The 19283-nt window shown below is 41.6% G+C and overlaps 2 protein-coding genes across 6 annotated transcripts; both read right to left on the minus strand.

Moving 5' to 3' along the window:
* Window positions 1-45: 45 nt before the first annotated feature.
* On the minus strand, window positions 46-7251 carry gba1 (glucosylceramidase beta 1). Of its 4 annotated transcripts, none has more exons than XM_072394196.1 (12): window positions 7153-7251; window positions 6103-6180; window positions 5813-6004; window positions 5585-5731; window positions 4054-4187; window positions 3271-3443; window positions 3102-3191; window positions 2820-2967; window positions 1460-1684; window positions 848-1011; window positions 641-757; window positions 46-567 (listed from the first exon to the last, which is right to left on the minus strand). In XM_072394196.1, exons 2-12 carry the CDS (start codon window positions 6173-6175, stop codon window positions 462-464), a joined length of 1569 nt encoding a protein of 522 aa, XP_072250297.1. In that variant the 5' UTR covers window positions 6176-6180; window positions 7153-7251; the 3' UTR covers window positions 46-461. The 4 variants fall into 4 exon arrangements, with proteins under 4 accessions (XP_072250297.1, XP_072250296.1, XP_072250295.1 ...); XM_072394195.1 differs by lacking the exon at window positions 7153-7251 and adding an exon at window positions 6794-6863; XM_072394194.1 differs by lacking the exon at window positions 7153-7251 and adding an exon at window positions 6295-6480.
* Window positions 7252-8692: 1441 nt separating this feature from the next.
* dap3 (death associated protein 3) lies at window positions 8693-15689 on the minus strand. 2 transcript variants are annotated; one of them, XM_072394205.1, is made up of 13 exons: window positions 15509-15689; window positions 15301-15342; window positions 15017-15130; window positions 14294-14395; window positions 14075-14183; window positions 13869-13961; window positions 13638-13768; window positions 11179-11259; window positions 10394-10558; window positions 10207-10266; window positions 10031-10120; window positions 9020-9137; window positions 8693-8922 (listed from the first exon to the last, which is right to left on the minus strand). In XM_072394205.1, exons 2-13 carry the CDS (start codon window positions 15337-15339, stop codon window positions 8837-8839), a joined length of 1188 nt encoding a protein of 395 aa, XP_072250306.1. In that variant the 5' UTR covers window positions 15340-15342; window positions 15509-15689; the 3' UTR covers window positions 8693-8836. The 2 variants fall into 2 exon arrangements, with proteins under 2 accessions (XP_072250306.1, XP_072250307.1); XM_072394206.1 differs by having other exon boundaries at window positions 15591-15679.
* Window positions 15690-19283: the final 3594 nt, after the last annotated feature.

Genomic DNA, 19283 nt, shown 5'->3' on the forward strand with positions numbered 1-19283 from the left:
GTGGGGTTTTATCTCCTCTGTACTCAAGAATGGTGACATGTAGAATTTTCAACAATAGGTGCTTTATTAAAAATGTAAAAAGACTAAACTAAAGCAGAAGGTATTTACAAGTTCAGGACATAATTTAGATGATTTCTTCACTTCAAGATGAGGATGAGCCCTTTCAGTAATGTTATGGCACAAGTTAATCTGGTAAACTCATTAATTTATGTTCAGTTACATAAATGAATGGTGACATTTTATTCTTTTGAATCAAAGAACAATGTGTTGCGTTTCTTATTGATCAAGGTTAATCTAAATGACTAGTGACATCATTAGGACTGTTTCAAACGGCAGCAAAGCAAACCAACCATTCTGTAAAACGGCATGTAGGTGGTGTGCTTATGTAATGAGAAGAAGGCTCCATTATGAAATGCTTTCTTTCTGTGAAATGTGCAGAGAAATATTCAGTGTGTTAAAGCTCAGTTTGTGTTCCAACCAAGCGTTAGCAGCGAATTAGCCGGCGCAGTGCAGGGAATGTAACCAACGGCAGGATCCCAGACTTCAAACTGGATCACTGACGACGACCTGACAAACACAAACGGCGTTCAGCATTTGCCCGACAGTTGCACATATTCGCACAGATTTCATTCATGAGTACCTGTTGAGGACAATGAGCACCACTGAGCCATCTGGTCTGATGAAGGCAGAAAATTCCAGCTTTGTTTTTCCACTCGCAGACACCCCCACCCTCTGAGACCCCTCCAACAGGAACTTGCTGTGTAAAAGTTTGGGTTGATCTCATAAGACTGGCGCCTTGTGAAATGGGAACATGTCATTGATGCACGGGAGGCAAACGGACGACTACCTGAAGTGGGCCATGCTGTAAAAAGCTGGCTGCTTGTAGAAGACGTCCAGCTCCGCATCCACAACAACAGGGCTGTCCACAAAGTTTTTAACCCAGTTGGGGCCACCAGTCTGGTTCAGGGCCAAGTTCCAGTCAGTCCAGCCCACAACATGGTGATTTAAGTCCTAAAACAGAAAAGACCCACAAGTTCAGCGTCTACTGCCTGAAGTAGGCTTTGAAGCTCAGTGGTAGGAATACGTTTCATTAAGTGACTCTTTTGAAGTGGGACCTAGTTTAAATGTCACAAAGACAGCACATTTACATGATCAATGTCCATCTGACTCTGGATATGTCTACAGCCTGAACCAGCCCATGCAAAATTAATTCAATGGAAAGAGTCCAATTTCCCTTGAGTGAGAGTGAAGAAAGAAGAGACAGAACAGCAGCTCCAGCTTGCTTCGCAGGCCTGCAGGCAGTTTCTCTGCAGAGTGTAACTTGTAACCCTCAATGCAACATGAAGGGAGGCGACACACCTTTCTGGGGCAGCTCGCAGCTTGTCGAGTCGTACATCTGGAACAGTGGATCTGACTGAACACGCACAACCATCATACATGCAGCAGGATCAGATCTCACCTCCATAATGTCATGCGCATACTCTTCAGCCCTTTCCCAGCTTCCCAGCTTCACCCCTTTGTCAACTGGGTTTCCTCCAGCACAGGCCTCTGTGCCAAACAGGTAATACTCAGGATAGAGCTGATGGGTGACTCCCAAGCTTATGTCAGCGGGGACAATTCTGTCGAAATACCAGTGGACGGCCACGCCGTGAATGTACTGTGCTGCATGAACATCACTTAGGACCTGAGGGGGAAAAGATACAAATGTTTAGAATTCTTAGAAGGTTACATACTACAGCACTTGCAATAAAGAGGCCTTCTAGTACCAAAAAGATCTATAAAAAAGATGCATTTGTGATGCTTGATATCGATTCAGTAACAGAGTTTCCAGACTCAACATAAAGATGCTGTTTGCTTTAACTATGAAATACATCTTAATATGGCCGAAAGCTAACTTTAATGTGGCCTACATGCAGCATAACCTTGTCTAAATAAAGTTTATATCCACTTAAACCTGTCCTAAACTCAGTCTCACATGCACTACATTCAGTCTGAATCCAGATTATCTGGCCAACCCTGGTCTAAATATAGACAAGCATGTTCTAAAACCTACACAAACATTGTCTGACACCAGCCTAACGTTTCCTTAAACCACTCTAAAATGGCTTGAGCGGATCCAACCTGACCTAAACCCACTCTGTTCTGACTTAAAGCCAGTTTTTTTTTTTCTTTCTGAGGACATTAAAGGGTTAACAAAACCTACGCTCAGTCTGAATCCACTTTAATCTGACCAAAGTCCAGTTTAATGAGCCTAAACTTTATGTTGAACACTGCAGTTAATCAGTTACTAAATCGGAACCTGCATAAATCTGGTTTTGACTGTACATATTAATTGGTGTCAAATATCAAAGTGAAAGTCTAAAAAGTCATTTTGTTGCTGCTACTTTGCTGCAGACTGAATGGTGGTTTCTTATTTTAGCATTTCCCCGGTGTGTAAACACTTTCACTGTACGATAAATCTTCATTATGTACATCATTGCACTACATTTTACTCTAATGTTAAGATGCGATTCTTCTTCTTCTTCTTCTGGCCTCTCCCTTTTATCAGGGGTCGCCACAGCGAGTCGATCTCGCATCATTGATTTGGCACACACTAACTCTCACCATTTATTGGGACCGGCACTAGACACTGGCTCACTGGCTCGTGCTCCCCAGTGGCTGGGCGCCACGTTAAGATGTGATTAATTTCACTTAATTCCATAAACTGGTTTATGCTGCATGTCCTAATATCTCATCTGTAACCCCAGTGTAGCTTCAGGTAAAAATAAAGTTAGCAGTGACCTTTTTTCTCTACTGCATCTCTTTGTCCTTGGACTCACCACTTTGGCCCAGTGGGGCAGCAGCAGGCGGTTGTCATCCAGTATGAGGATGTGTGTGTGGGGGTATGCTGAGGCTTTCAGAGCAGGGCCCAAGTCCAGAGCCACCCAGTCTCTCTGCTCCTCAGCGGTGAAGCCGAGAGCCTGGAAACTGAAGTGAGAAAGAGTTGCCTCAGTGTCTCGCAGCATTAAGAAGCAACAAAGATGCTTTGTGTTGTCATATCTCTACTGTATATATATAATTATACATATATAAATCACTTGTTAAGTCATATAGGAAGAGACCTGTAGTTTCTCAAAAGTCCTGCAGTGGGCTCATTTCCTGTGGTCACGGCCCAGAAGGTCAAGTTATATTTAGCATACTCCTCAAGGAACCTGAGAGGAAGAAAGCATCTGTCAGAATAAAATGCTCTTGTATCAACCTGAGTCAATATGCAATATCACTTAAAGCCACCTGATATAGTACTGAGCCCATGTTTTATGCTCTTTTCCCCCTGGCTTGCCCCTCAGGGAGCCCTTTCCTATGAGTTCATTATTAGTTTTCATCCAGGCGGGGGCGCTCCAGGCGCTGGCAAACAGGGAGAGGGGACGAGGAGACATGGCCTGCGCACGCTGCAGAAGAGGGATCTGAGAGACAGAAGAGCAAAGACATGGAGAGACATGCCCCTTATCGCATTTTCCCAAAATGAGCACACTCAGTTTCTCCACTCCTCCATTTGTGTCTTGGTCCCTCCCACCAGAGAGGTGAGCAGAGGAGCCAAGGACAGACACAAGAGGAGAGAGGACACAGGGTAAGAGGCATTAAACAAAATGAGACGCCCTTACTTCAGAGCTGTCATTTTAAACCTGATGCGAGGCACGACTGCACCTGCCACTTTAATCATTTCTTTTATGCGAGCATTAAATTCTCTTGTGACAAAGTAGATATTCTCTTTAATTCAACATATAGTGGAGGATTAATGTGTAACACCCCCTCTGGACGTGGCGGGTGCCAAATAAAAACATTTGCAGAGGACACACCCGTGTGCATCCTCTGTCTACAGCTGCTCTGACAAGTCTCTCCTCTGGGTACATTTCAGGACTCGAGGGCATCCTTCAAAGTATTTTGCTGTGAACAATTTCTAGGTCAAAAAAAAAAAGAAGAGGAGGACAGAGGAGCGAGGAGACAAGGAGGCTGAAATCAGACTAATGAGATGAGCTTATAGAGGGACGGTCACGTCTTTGTACGAGAAGAGACCTTCATGTCGATGTCCTCAGGGGCCAAAGTAAAATTGTCCAGGTTGTAGTCTCCAGGTGTGTCAGCATAGGTGTAAAGGCGGGTTGAGAAGTCACAGCTGGCCATTGGGATGCGCACAATCCTGTAGCCGATACCTGTCACAAAACACAGAACCAAACATAACTAATTTGATCAGAATTCATCAATGTATTGCGTTTAAAAATTCCTGAATGACATCATGTGAGAATGGGCCAACAGCCCCACAGACTCATTTTTAGTCTAACCCTAACAGAATCTTACTCTTTACGTCACCGTGGCAACCTAAACTGCCACTCACGACTCACAGCTGACGTTCTAAACAAATCTACATATACACACACGCAGCTTAACCTCAACACACACACTCTTCAGTTAATAAGACACGGGGACGAGCAGTTTCCGTAATCCCGCTAAAATTTCTCCACAAACTGCATAGTGTGGTTTTACTCTGCAGCGGTGCATTTTCAAACAAAAAAAGACCTTTCATTTCCGTTGTTTACATTTTTTGTCATTTGCACAGGCCTGTGGGAGCAGATGTTGCTGATATCTATTCAACTTAAGTTATTTATTTTAATCATCATCAAATGAATACACATATTAATGTATGGGAGTACTATGCAGCTGTACATTCTATGACAGGAAAAGCCTGTTATTGATGTTGTTATTATTGTTGTTAGAATATATATATAAATATATTATTAGTATATTATTTATGCAGATGTGCGAGTCGGAATCGAGAACCTGAAAATATTCTGATTGTGACACCATATGTGAGGCATTTAGTCAAATTTGTATAAAGTACTAGTATAGACTGTTTATTGTCACTGAGCAAAGAAATACCAGGATGTGCTTTTTTTGGCATATATTTCATATTCTGCCCCGTTTACACAAGTCAAGCTGTTGGTGGCAGGGCACTGATTTAAGGCATGTCTTTTTCTTTTTTTTCGGGCACACGTTGAACCACTTAAGACCAGTTTGGCACGATTTCAGCGCTGCGTGCACAGCCTGCCTGAGTGCTGATCCTGACCGTGGGGTCATGTTTTACTATGTTCACAACGCCTCCACATTTGGTTTCACAGCCTTGAAAATGGGAATGTTCTTGGGAAAGCTTGAGTGACCTCACAAGCTCCATTTAAAGGCAGCACGTGTCCATCCTTTTTATGCACCCAGCAGAATAACGCACTGGGTCAAGAAGTGTCTCAGCGAGTTCCCTAAACTGAACTGGCTTCCACGGTTCGATGTCTCGTCGCTAAAGCACCTTTGGGATGTGGCGGAATGGAGGGTTTGCAGCATGAAGGTGCCTGAAAATCCACAGCAACTGTACAACATTATAATAATGATAATATGTAACACTTAAAGGGATAACTTGTTCTTTCCTGTGGGGTTATCTGAGCTACATATGAACAGCCAGAGTGAGAAACTGTATTTTCTAATTATGTTGGAGCCATACTTTTTGATGGATAGGAAGTCCATTCTTTGGATTCTGACTGCATATTTAGCTCATACGGTATACCTTCGTTTGAGAAGTACTGGCGCAGCAGCTGCTCCTGTGCACCATGGGAAAGAGAGAGTATGTTGATGGCTGCTGCGTCCGTCATCGCGCCACCGAACCCCCTGATCCTCTGATACTTCTGGAAGGGAACGATAGTCAACCTGAGGCCTGAAAGAAACACATTCAGAAAGGCGCAGGTGCTCCAACACCACAGGAAGCAGTCAAATCAAGCGCTTCTCCTCCGCTCACCTGCTCCGGAGCTTTTCTCCTGGACCTGTCCGTGGCCGGCCTTCAGCCTGCTGCCCGCCATGCTGCTCAGGTAGGAGGAGTACTGACCCCGGGGAGGCAGGGTCACCGACCCAACACTGTCACAGTAGCTGGAATTACACACGCACACAACCGAGCCGTGGCCAAAGTTTTTGGCTATACATTCATAGTCTCCTGGGAGAAAAAAACATATCAGGCCCGTTACTTTCTTTTTTGCACATAAAAACAACAACAACAGATTAAACTGTGTGAGGATGTGTTTTGTTGGCTACCTTTACAGAGAATAACGTCAGCTGCGATGAAAACAAGCATCAGAACAGCACATGATGGCAATGACGGAGCCATTATATCTGCAGACAAAGTAGTTCAAAAAGAAAACGTAGAAGTTCAGGCGTAAATCTGCGAGTTAACACGAGTTCAGGAAGTGTAACCACCCCCCGACTGACTCAGCAAAGCCTACTCACATTTCATTCTCATGTCATTCAGCGCTCTTGATGAACGATTATCTAACCTAAGATGTTTCTGACAGGAAGTCCGACATGTCCTGGAGTGAGACTCAAGTATTCATACCACACCGTTACATTAACGTTATGTGCCAAAACAGAGCCTTGTCGCTTTAGACCAGTCACATGACCGAAGAAGCGGTCAGGTGAGCAACGCAAACATGGGAAAATCCGCACCAACAGCCAGGTGGTGCTGTGTCATCGACCCAGAAGGGTCCCAGGTATTGTTTAGTACTGGTTTATATTAATTTGGTTTACACCGACATGGTTAATTTGAAACACTATGACACGAAAGATTAAAACCAACAAATCTGTTTAATACATGTGCCAGTAAACGATGGGCAAAGATAATGTATTCACCCATGATTATTCAACTTACTAAGCAACACACAGACGCACGTGCACAGACAAGAAAACCATACCTTAGTGCTGATTATTATGTACACACACGAAAACATACCATTACATGCCGCCAGGGGGCAGCAATGGACAGAAGAGGAATGCTGAACAAGCACTCGTAAATCATAACTTCTCCTAAAAAATGTTTTTTTTTTAAAAAGTCGCCAGAGTTATACACAATGTCGAATACAAAACAATCCACATTTTCTTAAGGGAACAATATTAATAACACCAAAATACCAAACAGGACCACGACCAAACCAACCAACCATACTATTGGTCGTAAAGCAAACGGGACGAAACAAACACAATAACACAAACACCTGTGGGATTGAACAGTGACATTCAGAGTCTGTTCTATGGGAAAATCAGCAAACTAAACACATATGACATATCCAGGTAAACAGTACAAATATTTACCTTCTCGGACAGGTTAGTGCAAAAAATCCCATATGAGCAGCTCAGCCAATTGACAGCTGTTCGGCCTAGTTTCTATCAGACCATATCCAACTATTTTAAAAACATAAACAAATCAATCAATAATCAAAAACAAGGAAAGACTGCGGAAATAGGAGGGGCTAATGCCTGTCGTGGGTTTACGGTGGTCTATAAGGGACATTTTACTACTGCTTGCACACTCTGAACTCGATTGTTTTTTTGTACTTTTACAAGTTTCCAATGTCGAATAATCCAAATAAATACGTATTTACTAAAGGATGGTATTGTCTCTTTTGAGATTATTACTTACTGTAATGTAATAAACCATTTAAACTGAGGGTGTGTGTGTGTGTGTTTAACTGTACACCAAAGTATTTAACTCTAAAATACTTTGGTGTACAGTGGAGTTCATGGTTGACTCGGTCACTCAAAGGTACCCAGGTCATGTGGTTGCTAAACAGTATTTAAATGCTAACTGAGGCCTGTAGAGACTGAGATGTAGCTCTTGGGTTTTCACAGTTTCTCTGAGCATTGCACAGTCTGACCTTAGAATGAACTTGCTGGGAGATCACTTCTGGTCAGATTGGCGGGTGTTTTGAATGTTTTTTATTTGTGAATAATCTTTCTTACTGTGGAATGATGGACTCTACACTGTTGGAAAATGACCTTATGACCCTTGCCAGCTTGTTGGACAGCCTCCCCTTGGCCCTGCAACTTCTTCTTGCAGAGGTAAATTGCCCCTTTTCTTTTGAATATCAAGAAGTTGTCATCAGATAGCCCTTCAATTTGGAGCACTGGTGGCCATTTGGATGACAAGATGACCTCTACTTCTTGATCTCTTAAATTAAAAGGGTACTTTACCTCTGCAAGAAGGAGGAGGTAAAGGGGATGAATTGGGATTGGGCCTTAGATCCTGGAGAGGTCTTTCCTACTTGGCATTGTATTAACACACAACTGAATGCTCCAGACCAGCAAACTGCCAACACTTTTGTTTCTGTAGAGGTTCTCACACTTGCTGATGACCAAATGATCAAGTGCATTTGATTGGCAGCACCTCACTGCTACTTATGGTCCAGGTAAGGCCGACAGGTAATTACTATAGAGGCAGTAAGAGTGTACTTAGTTTTCCAGACTGTTTCTGCATTTTTGTTTATGTTTTGTGGGAAAAATTAACACTTATAACACTGTGTACTGTGCTGTTGTCAATCTATGGTTGTAATGACTAAATTTTACTTTATTTGACCAAATCATTTTTTTTAATATGTCCTGATACACCCCCCCCCCCAAACTACAGTAATTTGTCTCACAAAGTGTTGTTAAAAGCAAAGATGATATAATACGATGGCGAGCAGGCGCACGTCTCCAATTTCTTTTAAATATGCACAATTAAAAACTGCACGTTGAGTCTGATGAGACAGTTTTCTTCTAAAACGGAATGAAAGTTTTTCAGAGAGTTTTCGGAATTCATAAAATTCACATTCAACTTGTTCCCTTATCGTGAGAAAGTCAATAAACATTTTTACTGCAGCATTTTATTATCAAACCAACACAGAGCATTATAATTTACAGCAGGATACATAACATAGACATGGATATTTGTAGAGCGATTTATTTCTGGTACAGTGACATTTGCATGTTTGTTCTCGTGACAGAAATATTTGAGACATCATAAGGAGCCACAAACTCTGTCGAACATGGATGGATTCCTATTGCTCAAAAAGATCAGTTCTTTCTTTCCTTCCTCTGTTCGGCCTGTTGGGGGAAAAGAAAAATAAAGTATGTGAGAAAAACCTTGCATGCACGTCATTATTAGCATGAAAAGGCACAGAGCAACATCATCATCACTCACTCTGTGGATGCTGCAGCCAGTGGCGGTCTACATAGTAAAGGTAACAGCTCTCAAACTCCTTCTCGCTGTAGTTGGGCACAGACACTGGGAGAAATGGATCCATGCAGTCAAATCCCCTCTGATGAGCACAACAGACAGGTCCGTTACATTAGAGGACACAAAAGCTGTCGTCTTGGTGATTGTGTAACGTTTAACTCGATGGCTTTAAACAGCATGAACAGACATGAAACCGCAAGTTCAGTAACATTTACAATACACTGAAGTGGAAAAATACAGACATCGTGTTGAGAGCTCTCGAGGCCCCGTTAATGTTTCAAATGCAAACATCAAATATTAATATTTATTCAGTTCAGATGCACAGTGGGAAAAATAAATCAATAATGCAGATTTTTAAATAGAAATCAATGTACTGAAAAATAGGCAAGTTCACTAAACTAAAGCCCACACAGTCGGGGGTGAAATGCTAAAATCTAAGTGATGAAAGAGTATTACAGGATGTACTTGAAACGCAAACATATTTCTTTAAGCGGGATGAGAATGTTACATGATCCTGCCTTGCCTTGTATGATTTGATTGCTATCAAGTCGAAGAAGTCGGAGACAGTGATTGATTTACTGGTCCATTAGTGAAATGGCCTTGTGATATGCAGACAACGCTAATGTGAGTGCGATAACAGAAATTAGAAACAACTTAATGACTCCAGTCACCTGGCAAACAGAGACTGAACACAAGGAACAGAATCTATTTTCCAGGCTTCTCAGCTGTATGAAATGTTATAATTACATATGAAATGGTAGCAAAAATCCCTTTTCTTATTTAATGTACATTATTTAATGTACAAATACAGCAAGAAATGTGTTTTCTTGCACTATTGTTAGACAAACAATCCTTTTTGTTGCTCCCTGACGATAAAAAAAAAAATGTCAATATGCCATTGATCGAAGTCAGCAATTAAATGCAAAGGCTAATCTGCTGTGGCAGTCTGTTAAGTGTAATCAAATGTCATCTGACCTCTCCGAGCAGCTCTTGTGGCAAGTAGGCAGACTTTGGAGTGTAAATAGACCCTGTCTGAGACAGAGTGGTGATGATGGCACCTCCGGTCTGGGATGAGAGAGTGAACATTCATCAAAAACTGTTCAAAAGTCATGTTCAACAGTGACTGTCGTCAGCACTCGTGCTCTTCTCACCCAGTCGTTCTTCATCAGCTTTCTCAGGTTGTAAATCAAAGTGAGCTCTCCTGGATCCACCTGATGGCAGAGAGACAATGAGACACACAAGACTTCATATCTGTAACAAGTGGAGACAAAACAAAACAAACATTGAATTCAAGGCATGGCAGCAATGAGAATGTTTTCTTTTTTTTTCCCCCCTCACAGCAGTCTTATCCTCCTTCTTTATGGTGGATCGTCCCCACAGGGCATTGACACCATCCACCACCACAGCCAGGCGATAGTCCACCCCTGGTTGCCCGCTTTGCAGCCTGAGTTCCTTCATCACTGCCCCCACAACGTCGCAGCTGCTCTTCACACGCGATATCCCCTGCAGCACAGAAAACCATTCAGGCCTGATGACTGCGCGTTATGAAAGGGAATAAGACAGTGACGTCGTGGAAGGAAAACAAAATGATTCAGAGCAACACAGTTATGGTGAAGTCAGCACAGGGGTGGGTGGGTGGGTTGGGGGAAGGTCGTCAGGGTAGGAGAGAGTAATTTCATGCTCAATTTATTTAATTCTAAGCCTGTGGATGTTTGGATTTGAGACGGATTAGGTGAGAAATAATACGACTTATAAATCTCACATATTTTGTCAAACTTCGCAGTGAGATAGCATCAGATGCTCTAATCAGATTAATATCATCACCTAATACAAGGTCCCGCTGGCAAGCCAAACACAAATATGTGTCCACAAAGACTAAAACAGAAGGATGGCTGACAGAAAGTGAGATTTTCACAGCTACAACAATATCGTGCTGAACCTTCATTGTGCTCAATTCACTGGATACTGATCAACACAGAGCACACGTGAGCTGAAGATCAAACTTGACTCGAAGGAGATAAACTCTTGTCTTAGACAGGAGACACAAACTACATGGTATGAAGAAACTACAGAAGCAAAGGCGAGTTATCCACGCTCGTTCATACTAATGGGAGGGAACTCACCTGATCCACAAGCTCTCCGAGCGTGCGTCCCTCGTCGGTGAACTCCCTCTTTGTCCACACGTAGCGATGCTTTGTTTTTATCTGGGAAGGAAATGGGACAGTTTCACCCACTTTTCTTTTTTTTTTTTTTTTTTTTTTTTTTTTTTAAATAAGTTTGCGTTACCAGTGTTTCTTTGCAAGCGAACAGAAATGAATGCAACTATTCATCAATACCGATTCTCCCAAAAGATCGACATTAATTCATGCGATTGGACATAAAGTAAATGGTTGCCTGGACAGAAAAGGTTCATTTTGACCAGGAAATCCTGAATAACCCCACAAGTATGTCCTCTCCAACAGCCGGAGCTGCCTACACACACAGTTGAACCAGGAGGGGCTTTTCTAGCTGCATTTACTCCCACTCATTTCAAGTCACACACTTCCACGAGGTTACAGATGTTTTTATTTGAGCCTTAGGACACGACGGCTGTGAAACAATAAACGCTTAACATTTTATTCTTTTAAAAATCGCTCCTTTGTTTTCATGGTCGCTGCTGCTTCTGTGGTCCACTGTGGAGGCAGCACTGCTGCACTGATCAGAGCAGCCTACAGGAATTTAAACAAGGAAGTGTGCTTTGGCTCCATCTACTTAAAATGTGTTAATCTCAAACAATTGTGTGGGTTTTGGGTGTTTATACATGTGCCCTGGAGCACAATAGCCGTGAAGGAATGTGTTATTGCTCAGATTTACTGCTTTCTTGTCAAAATCAGACAAGAAAAGCTGAGATGACTGAAATGGAGAGAGGGAAACAAAACGTGTGAAATACTTGACCAATCAGAGATGTTCGGTGCCAGCCCAAACACAAAGGTTCCTGGTAATCTCAACATTAACACATTCCTTACTGGTACCCTCCAAAAGAGCCTAGTTCCAGGAAAAAGTTTCTGCTTTAAAATGCAGCTAAAGCTCGTCGCTTCACTCCTGTCACCCAGCTCCAGAATCCCTGCATCTGCTTCGATTTTATTCTGAAAGTTCTGATCAGAAGTGAGCTTCTACTATTCGTACAGGATGTCGGTCGGCCTTCAGCTTTAATTTGCCACCTGCAGACTTTAGTTTACCAAATTACTAGTTTCAAAGTCCCAGTTCTACGGTGCTCAGGGTATCTGTGGAGCACCATCAAAACTGCACATCCATTCACCAGTTTTGCTTAGTGCAGGTGGGACGCTTGGATAGCACCAATATCTAATTACACGACCTGTGCAGTTCCTCAAAAAGGAGATCAAAATCCCCGGTGAAATAAGATAGCATAAACTAAACAAATCCATTTCTCTTGTCTTAGCTGCACAGAGGTCTTTTTCTTTAGACTTCGGTCACCAATGTAGTAAATAAAGGATTTTATAGTTTATATGCGCCTTAAACTGCTGCAAACCCACAGTCAGTGTTCATGTACTGTCCTAATACTCCATTAGCTTTAAAATGAACTCATAAGACAAACATGGCTTATTAGATTAACATTGGCTTTGGGTATATAGGTACGATTTTCAAAAGACTCAGGATGTCTTTCTTCTTATATCAGAGAAAAGCTTTTCACTTATGGTTTACTATTGTTGTTAACATTGCAGTGCATTATGGGTCATAGTAACGCAAAACAGATTAGTCCCCTCAAATGGCTCCAGTCTCTGCAAATTACAGCGGGGTAAATATAACTTCTGTTTAGCCAGTTCAAACAGGCCAAATTCAGTTTGAATCCCAACAAAAAAGCTGAAGACAAAACTGAAAACATGACAGGATACACGAAATGACGGTAGGATGAGACGTAGGAACGCAAGTGGAGCAAAGTCCGGTGTCTGTGCAACAACTGCCTTTCAATACTAACAAAGGAGCTCCACCTTCTGGCAGCTCCTGTTCGTGGGTCCCAAAAAGGGGTAATACTGAGGCGAGCTGAAGAGTGCGGTGACTCTGACTGACAAACGTTTCTATCTGGTAATGACGCTGTTAAATTCAAGCCCAACGTGTTTGTGGTGCACATGTGGTTCAGTTTTGTTTCATTTGAGCTTTGACTGATCTGGTTTCCAAGGCTTCAGTGACTGAACACAGTGTTAAATTACAGAAAAACCCAGGACAACCACACCCGATGGACAAGTTTGTGGCGAGCTCTCAGGTTTGCTGCAGGCTGCTAGAAGTTAAAGCAGAGTGATGAGAGTGTTTAACTTCTGAATATACAGACAGCTTGGGCTCCTAAACACCAAAACCCAGTGAGATATAAGAACAGCACGTAGTTGTAGACACAATTACAACAGAAACACTAGGGAGCTCCTCCCTGTTAGTGCTCGCAGATTAAGATATCAAGTGAATTAAAGTCATTAAAACATATTAAGGCCTACAAGTCTGATAACTTAGAACGCCTTCTCATGTCCAAATGTGCTCCCAGCGTCATCAGGCTTTTAAAGCGAAGCAAAAGACACAGAGTAAAGGTTTCTACCTTTGAAAGGAACGGTTCATTGGTGATTTTGAAGTTGCGTAACCACGCTGTGGCTTGTAACGGCTGGTCGAAGCGAGAGGCTTTATAGGATGACGGCAGCAGCTCCTTACAATTCTTCACCCAGATGTGTGCTGTCGAAGACACAGGAAATGTGGAAGGGTTATCGCTGCGTGTGGTCCTTTCTTTTCAGCAAACAAACATCTGCCGCGAGCGACTGCGTGTGTGTCTCACCATCAGGAATATGCAGCACCAGCCACCCCTGCTTGTAGCAGAAGTGAACTGTGTGACAAAGAGACATCGTCTTCCCGCTGCCCTTCAACCCATCTGAGCAGCGCCATAAGGATAGCAGCTTTATTCAAGTTCAACAATAGAGGGGTTTGTTTATTTATCCGTCAGAGCATGCGAGTGTGTGTATGTGTGTGTGTTTGGAAGGATACAGAATAAATATCTCAAAGCGGGTTTGCTGTAGTCTGTTTTCTTCAGGCAAGAGATGACCTCCAGAGCTGGCTGTCTCACCATGACGCAGGCTTCATTAAACGTCTTCACCTAAAACCACACAGAACACTTTCTATTCAAATACTTCCTACAGGTATTGTCATTTCAAATTTACAAGCCAAATGTCATTTATTAACTCCAACATCCAAAGAAGAACCTGCCTGCTGCTGATAGCGCCACGGGAGGCCATGAGGGAACAGAGAGCGGACATGTGCGGAAGGCAGAGTGTAAAACTGTCCGATGTGTTTCTCGGAGTGACAAGCCTGTAGAGACACGAGTGTCAGCGTCACAAAAATAAGTCGTTTGACAACAGTTTAGACATTTTATTTCAGCCAGTGCGTTGCACCTTTTTACCCTCCACATGCTTCGTTCACCTGCTCGCAACCAGTTCTCGATTGTGATTGGCCAATGCTGCGCAGACTACAAATGAAAGAGGCTGCTTGTATTCATCTATGTATAAAGATTAAAGTAGCGCAGACGGGTTGCGAGGAAAAGGTTCATTAACATTCCCAAGTCTTTGAGAGACAGAAATGACAAAACCTTCACAGATTCTGGCTGTAATCTTGAACAGATCAGAAACCTTTTTTTTGGTCTGGACTCATAAGCACAAAGATTCATGTCCTAGGTCAAGATTATGAGGTCTGTTAACACGTCTCATAGCGAAATCATGAAAATAGATGCAGCATGGTTAAGCTATATTTACTATGCAATTAAGTCTTTGGAGTTTAGAAAAGATTCAGTGATATCGAGATCATTAAATTCCTGTGCTACACCAGACATTTAATCACTAGGTAACTAATTGCATGTCTAAATTGCTCCAAAGTGTCTTCAATCAAACCCATTGGAAAACATTGACAAAATCCCATGAAAGAAGCTCCTGTTACCGGGTCACTCTCTTGTGTTCTGCAGACTGAGAGGGGCTCCGGTTCTGTCTGCACAGCCGCAGCCTCCTGCAGCTGCCCACCTCCACTGGTGTGAATGGATCTCACGTGTGTTATCTGCAACACAACAGCCCAAGATTACAACTTGTGCAATCTGCCCTTTTTTAAAACGTGATACCTCAACTACGTCAGAAAAATCCAAAGTAAATCATGTTGAGTGAACGGCTCAGGTTATGTCACTGCAGCTTCTCACAGTGCACTTAAACAGCAGGGAAAATCGACCTCACCGTTGGTCGCAGCCTGAGGGCGAGTCTGTGAAGGGCCATGATCTGAAACGCAAACAGCGTCAATTCAGCGGTTATGTGAGGCACAAGAAGAAAGAAATTTATAAAATATGTTTCAACACAGCAGTGCCCTGTAACCTTGCGTAAACACTTAGCTAACAGCTAGGTTCGACTCCCTGCAATCGACTTTAGAGCCGCGAAAACAACTCACCTGCTGGTCGGTTCGTCAAACGTTGCGTGGTGAAAATGTCGGCAAATTTCATCAATAGCCAAGCATCGAGAGTTTAGTTTACGGAGAATATATAATGCACAGTCTCAGTCGAACTCAATGTGCCAGAACTGTCATGGGCGACGCCATCATGCACTACAGGAAGTGACGTATAACCGCCATCAGCCAATCAGAGATCGTCCAAGCCTGGAGACAGCAAAAGAGGAAAATGGAGTTGATCTGACTTTGGAACAATTTGCCTCTGATAATTATGAACAAAGTCTAACGTATGACTGTTTCTAGAAACTTGAAATTTGTTCACCATTTTGAAAAAATGACAGCACTTTTGAAAGCCTCAGAGTGTAATTATTTTTGTCAGAAATGATGTAGGAATTGTTTGGCCTTTTTCTCTTTGGTCAGAATCTACAACTAAAACACAATACTTTCAACTGTATGATCTCATTCGACCAACAGATGTATAATAGTTGCAGAGGGATTAGACATAAAGTCACAAGCCCCATTGCGATGACAAAAAGATACAGAACCAACTGTACTGTAAATCTAAAAATAAAAAAGCAATGCAATGAATTTATATATAATTCTGTTTCTACTTATCTTTGTGCGTAAAAGATTCTTCGTCATGTAGTTCTAGATATGCTTTTACATTTTTCTTGTATATTTTTCTTCATTTTCTATTCATAAAAGTCTCTTGTCATACCCTTATTCAAGTTTCAACTCAAAATACTTCCATTGTAAAAGAGCAAGATGGTTCAAACAAAAAAAACTCAACCCAATCCATAATCTAATTATTGATACAACAAACCCTACACATACAGTTACATGTACATATACAGTTTTCAAGATGTGACATCACAAGTTCACAAAATCCTCAATTTCTTGTTTAAAGGTGACATCTCTGAACGTGAACTGTTTGCATTTCTTTGTCAAGTGAGTGTATTTTGATACTGTCACAGAATTCCAAGAGCATCTAACTATATAGAATCAAGACACAAAATATCACTCAAAGGCATGTCTCTTTTTGTTGTGGTTGTAAAACAACTCAGGAGTAATGCACTTGTTATCTACCTGTCTTTCACCTAAGTCTTCCCCCCTGTTTCTGATACTGTTCAGCTGCTGTTTAATTTACTTTTATGCCTGAACATTTGTCTTTTGTCCTCCTCTTGTCCAGTTTTCAACCAGGTTTTTGGCTTAAAGCTCTTTAGGAATCACCTTGTTAGCGTAAAAATGCAATTTTATGGCTGTCAAACTATTGTCTTTGACCTTTTTCATAGATACAACTGAAAAGAGTGGGATTAATTATTTGTCTTCGAGGCAGGCTGCTGGTAACAAAACAGTTATGGATACAATTAAAATCTGATACTTTGCTAAGATGCTTGAATGGTTTGTAGGTCAGAGTCAAGTAGCTTAACAAAAAGATACATTAATCTGTAAAATGGTCAAATACAAGGAATGGGACTGAAAATGAGTGAAAAGTGGCCAGTGCCCAAAAAAAAAAAACATAGAAATCTCCAGAAAACCTAAAGAAGCATTGTTCAAGACCACTTTTAAAGAATTCCAACAAAGTCTGGCTGCTTGGATTCAAATAAAAAAAGAAAGGCAGAGTTAAAATATTTTTGCACAGTGCTGTACATAATATAGATGTAGATGTGTGTTGAAGTGTTTGTAGGATGCTGAAAGATTATTCATTTTTATGTCACTTCTTAAAAATGTACAAAATCTGTCCAGCACTGAAGGATGCAAATTAAACTTAGAAACAATTGCTTAGAAAAATTGCTTAGAAACGATAATTTCTCCTTCCTTTCTCTGTTTAAACAGACAAACAAACACAAGATAAAATCAATACAAAAAGCCTTACAAGCGTTCAGAGTCAATGCAGGACTCATCTGAAGCAGCATTCAGTCATTAAACTTTTCCCAGTCGCAAAAAGTTTGACTTCCCGGTTATAGCAGTTCATTTTTAAGTTTTGATGTTATTCACATTTTGCTGTGTATGCGCTGGTCCTAAAAAGGTGCTCTCAGAATATTTATTTGATGAGTACGAGTACACTCATGTGTGACAACAATGTTTCTCTGGGGGCCCTTATACTGAGAGCACCAGCTCAAAGTTCAATACATGTAATTTGGTTTGTTGTCATTTTAATACTTGCTTTATTGTTCCCTAAATTTTGCTGAAGGCTCCACCGCAGCTCGACCCCCCTGAGGCTCTGTTTTGTATGTGGACCCTAAAATGTAAGTTAAAGATTTCATTTTATATCTATTACTTTGCTTTGGGTATATTTTCTTTTCATGGTGCATTTTTAAAAGACAATTGTGCTTTTTATTCTGATAATACTGAAAAACACAGCAGATATAGACATGCTTGTTATTTACTGGGTCTATAAGCAGTACAAACCCAATTCTGTAAAGGTTGGGATGTTATCCTAAATGTAATAACACTTAAATCTGTCATTTGACCATTTTTTTTTTAACTTTGAGTTAACAGACACCAGTACAAAAAGTCTCACAGGTAAAGACATAAGGATGATTTTCAATGTCTTCACTGCCAACTTTATTATATTTAGAAATGTAAATAAATTTCAAATTCCATGTTCATTTATACATTTATACAATTTACAGGTTTCCCCATTTTGGATGATTCTACAATAAGCAGATTAACTGGGGACAGTTGAGGGTGTCAGAATTAGGTAGCATCCACTTAAGTCATATTCTTTCCAAGCACGGAAGGGTCATGACTCACCATTTTGTGCCAAACTCAGTTCAGGAATCTTCAATAAGTTAAGAGGGATATATCTCAATGTTATATTACAAAGAACTTTTGATCTTCAATATATACACTGTAAAAATTCATGAAAAGATTCAAGGAGAGGCGCTGTTTACTGGATGAGCAGGCATCCAATGAGCAGAGGCTATAGTTCCTTGACGCTCAGCTTGCCGTGGTTCGAGTCCCGGACTGGGGCCCTTTGCTATTTGCTAATCCCCTACTCTTTCTGCACCCTTCTCTGTCCACCCATTGCCAAATAAGAGTCGCTAGAGCCAACAAATATATATTTAAAGAGTATCTAGGGGTAAATCTCAGCGCATAAAGACAAATAATGGAAACCGCTGTTGGATGTGTGTGACCTTTGAGTTTGCAAGGGATATTGCATGAGAACCATCATAACCCCAGATCCATATACATACCACTGGGGCTTTGGAGTACCTTTGGAAAACCATTCTCCGATACAGACACAGTCCACTGCAGCATCCAGAAATGTAACCTGAACTATATTACGCAACGAGGAAGCCATGAATCAACTCTGCGCAGAAACGCTGCTAAGTTATCTGAGAATGAGCTCATCTCAGATAGACAGAAAGACAGAGGACACCTGCTGTGTGGTCAGATGAGTCCACGTTCGAGCTGTGTTTGGGGAAAAAGATATGTTGGTTTCCAGGTAGCAAAGATAACAGTGCTGTTATCAGCAAAAGGTGCGAAAGCCAGAGTCTGTGATGATATGGGGGTACATCAGTGTCCAAGGCTGGGATGACTGGCATATATGTGAAGCTAAGTGCTTGAATAAAGGCAACTGGAGTTTATTTTTATATTCTTAATGACATTTTACTTCTCATCAGAAAGGTTTCATCGTTTATAACCAGCTGGTGGATATAGTGTTTACATGTGCATGGGCGTTTGGAGGCAACATAGCCCGTGGAGAAAGGGGGCAGTATGGGCCCATTAAAAATTATGATATGGGTACTGCTTCAGCTGCTATTAACAAGAA

This window comes from Leuresthes tenuis, unplaced genomic scaffold (assembly GCF_036924035.1).
Source record: "Leuresthes tenuis unplaced genomic scaffold, fLeuTen1.0.hap1 SCAF_10, whole genome shotgun sequence".
Classification (NCBI taxonomy): Eukaryota; Metazoa; Chordata; class Actinopteri; order Atheriniformes; family Atherinopsidae; genus Leuresthes; species Leuresthes tenuis.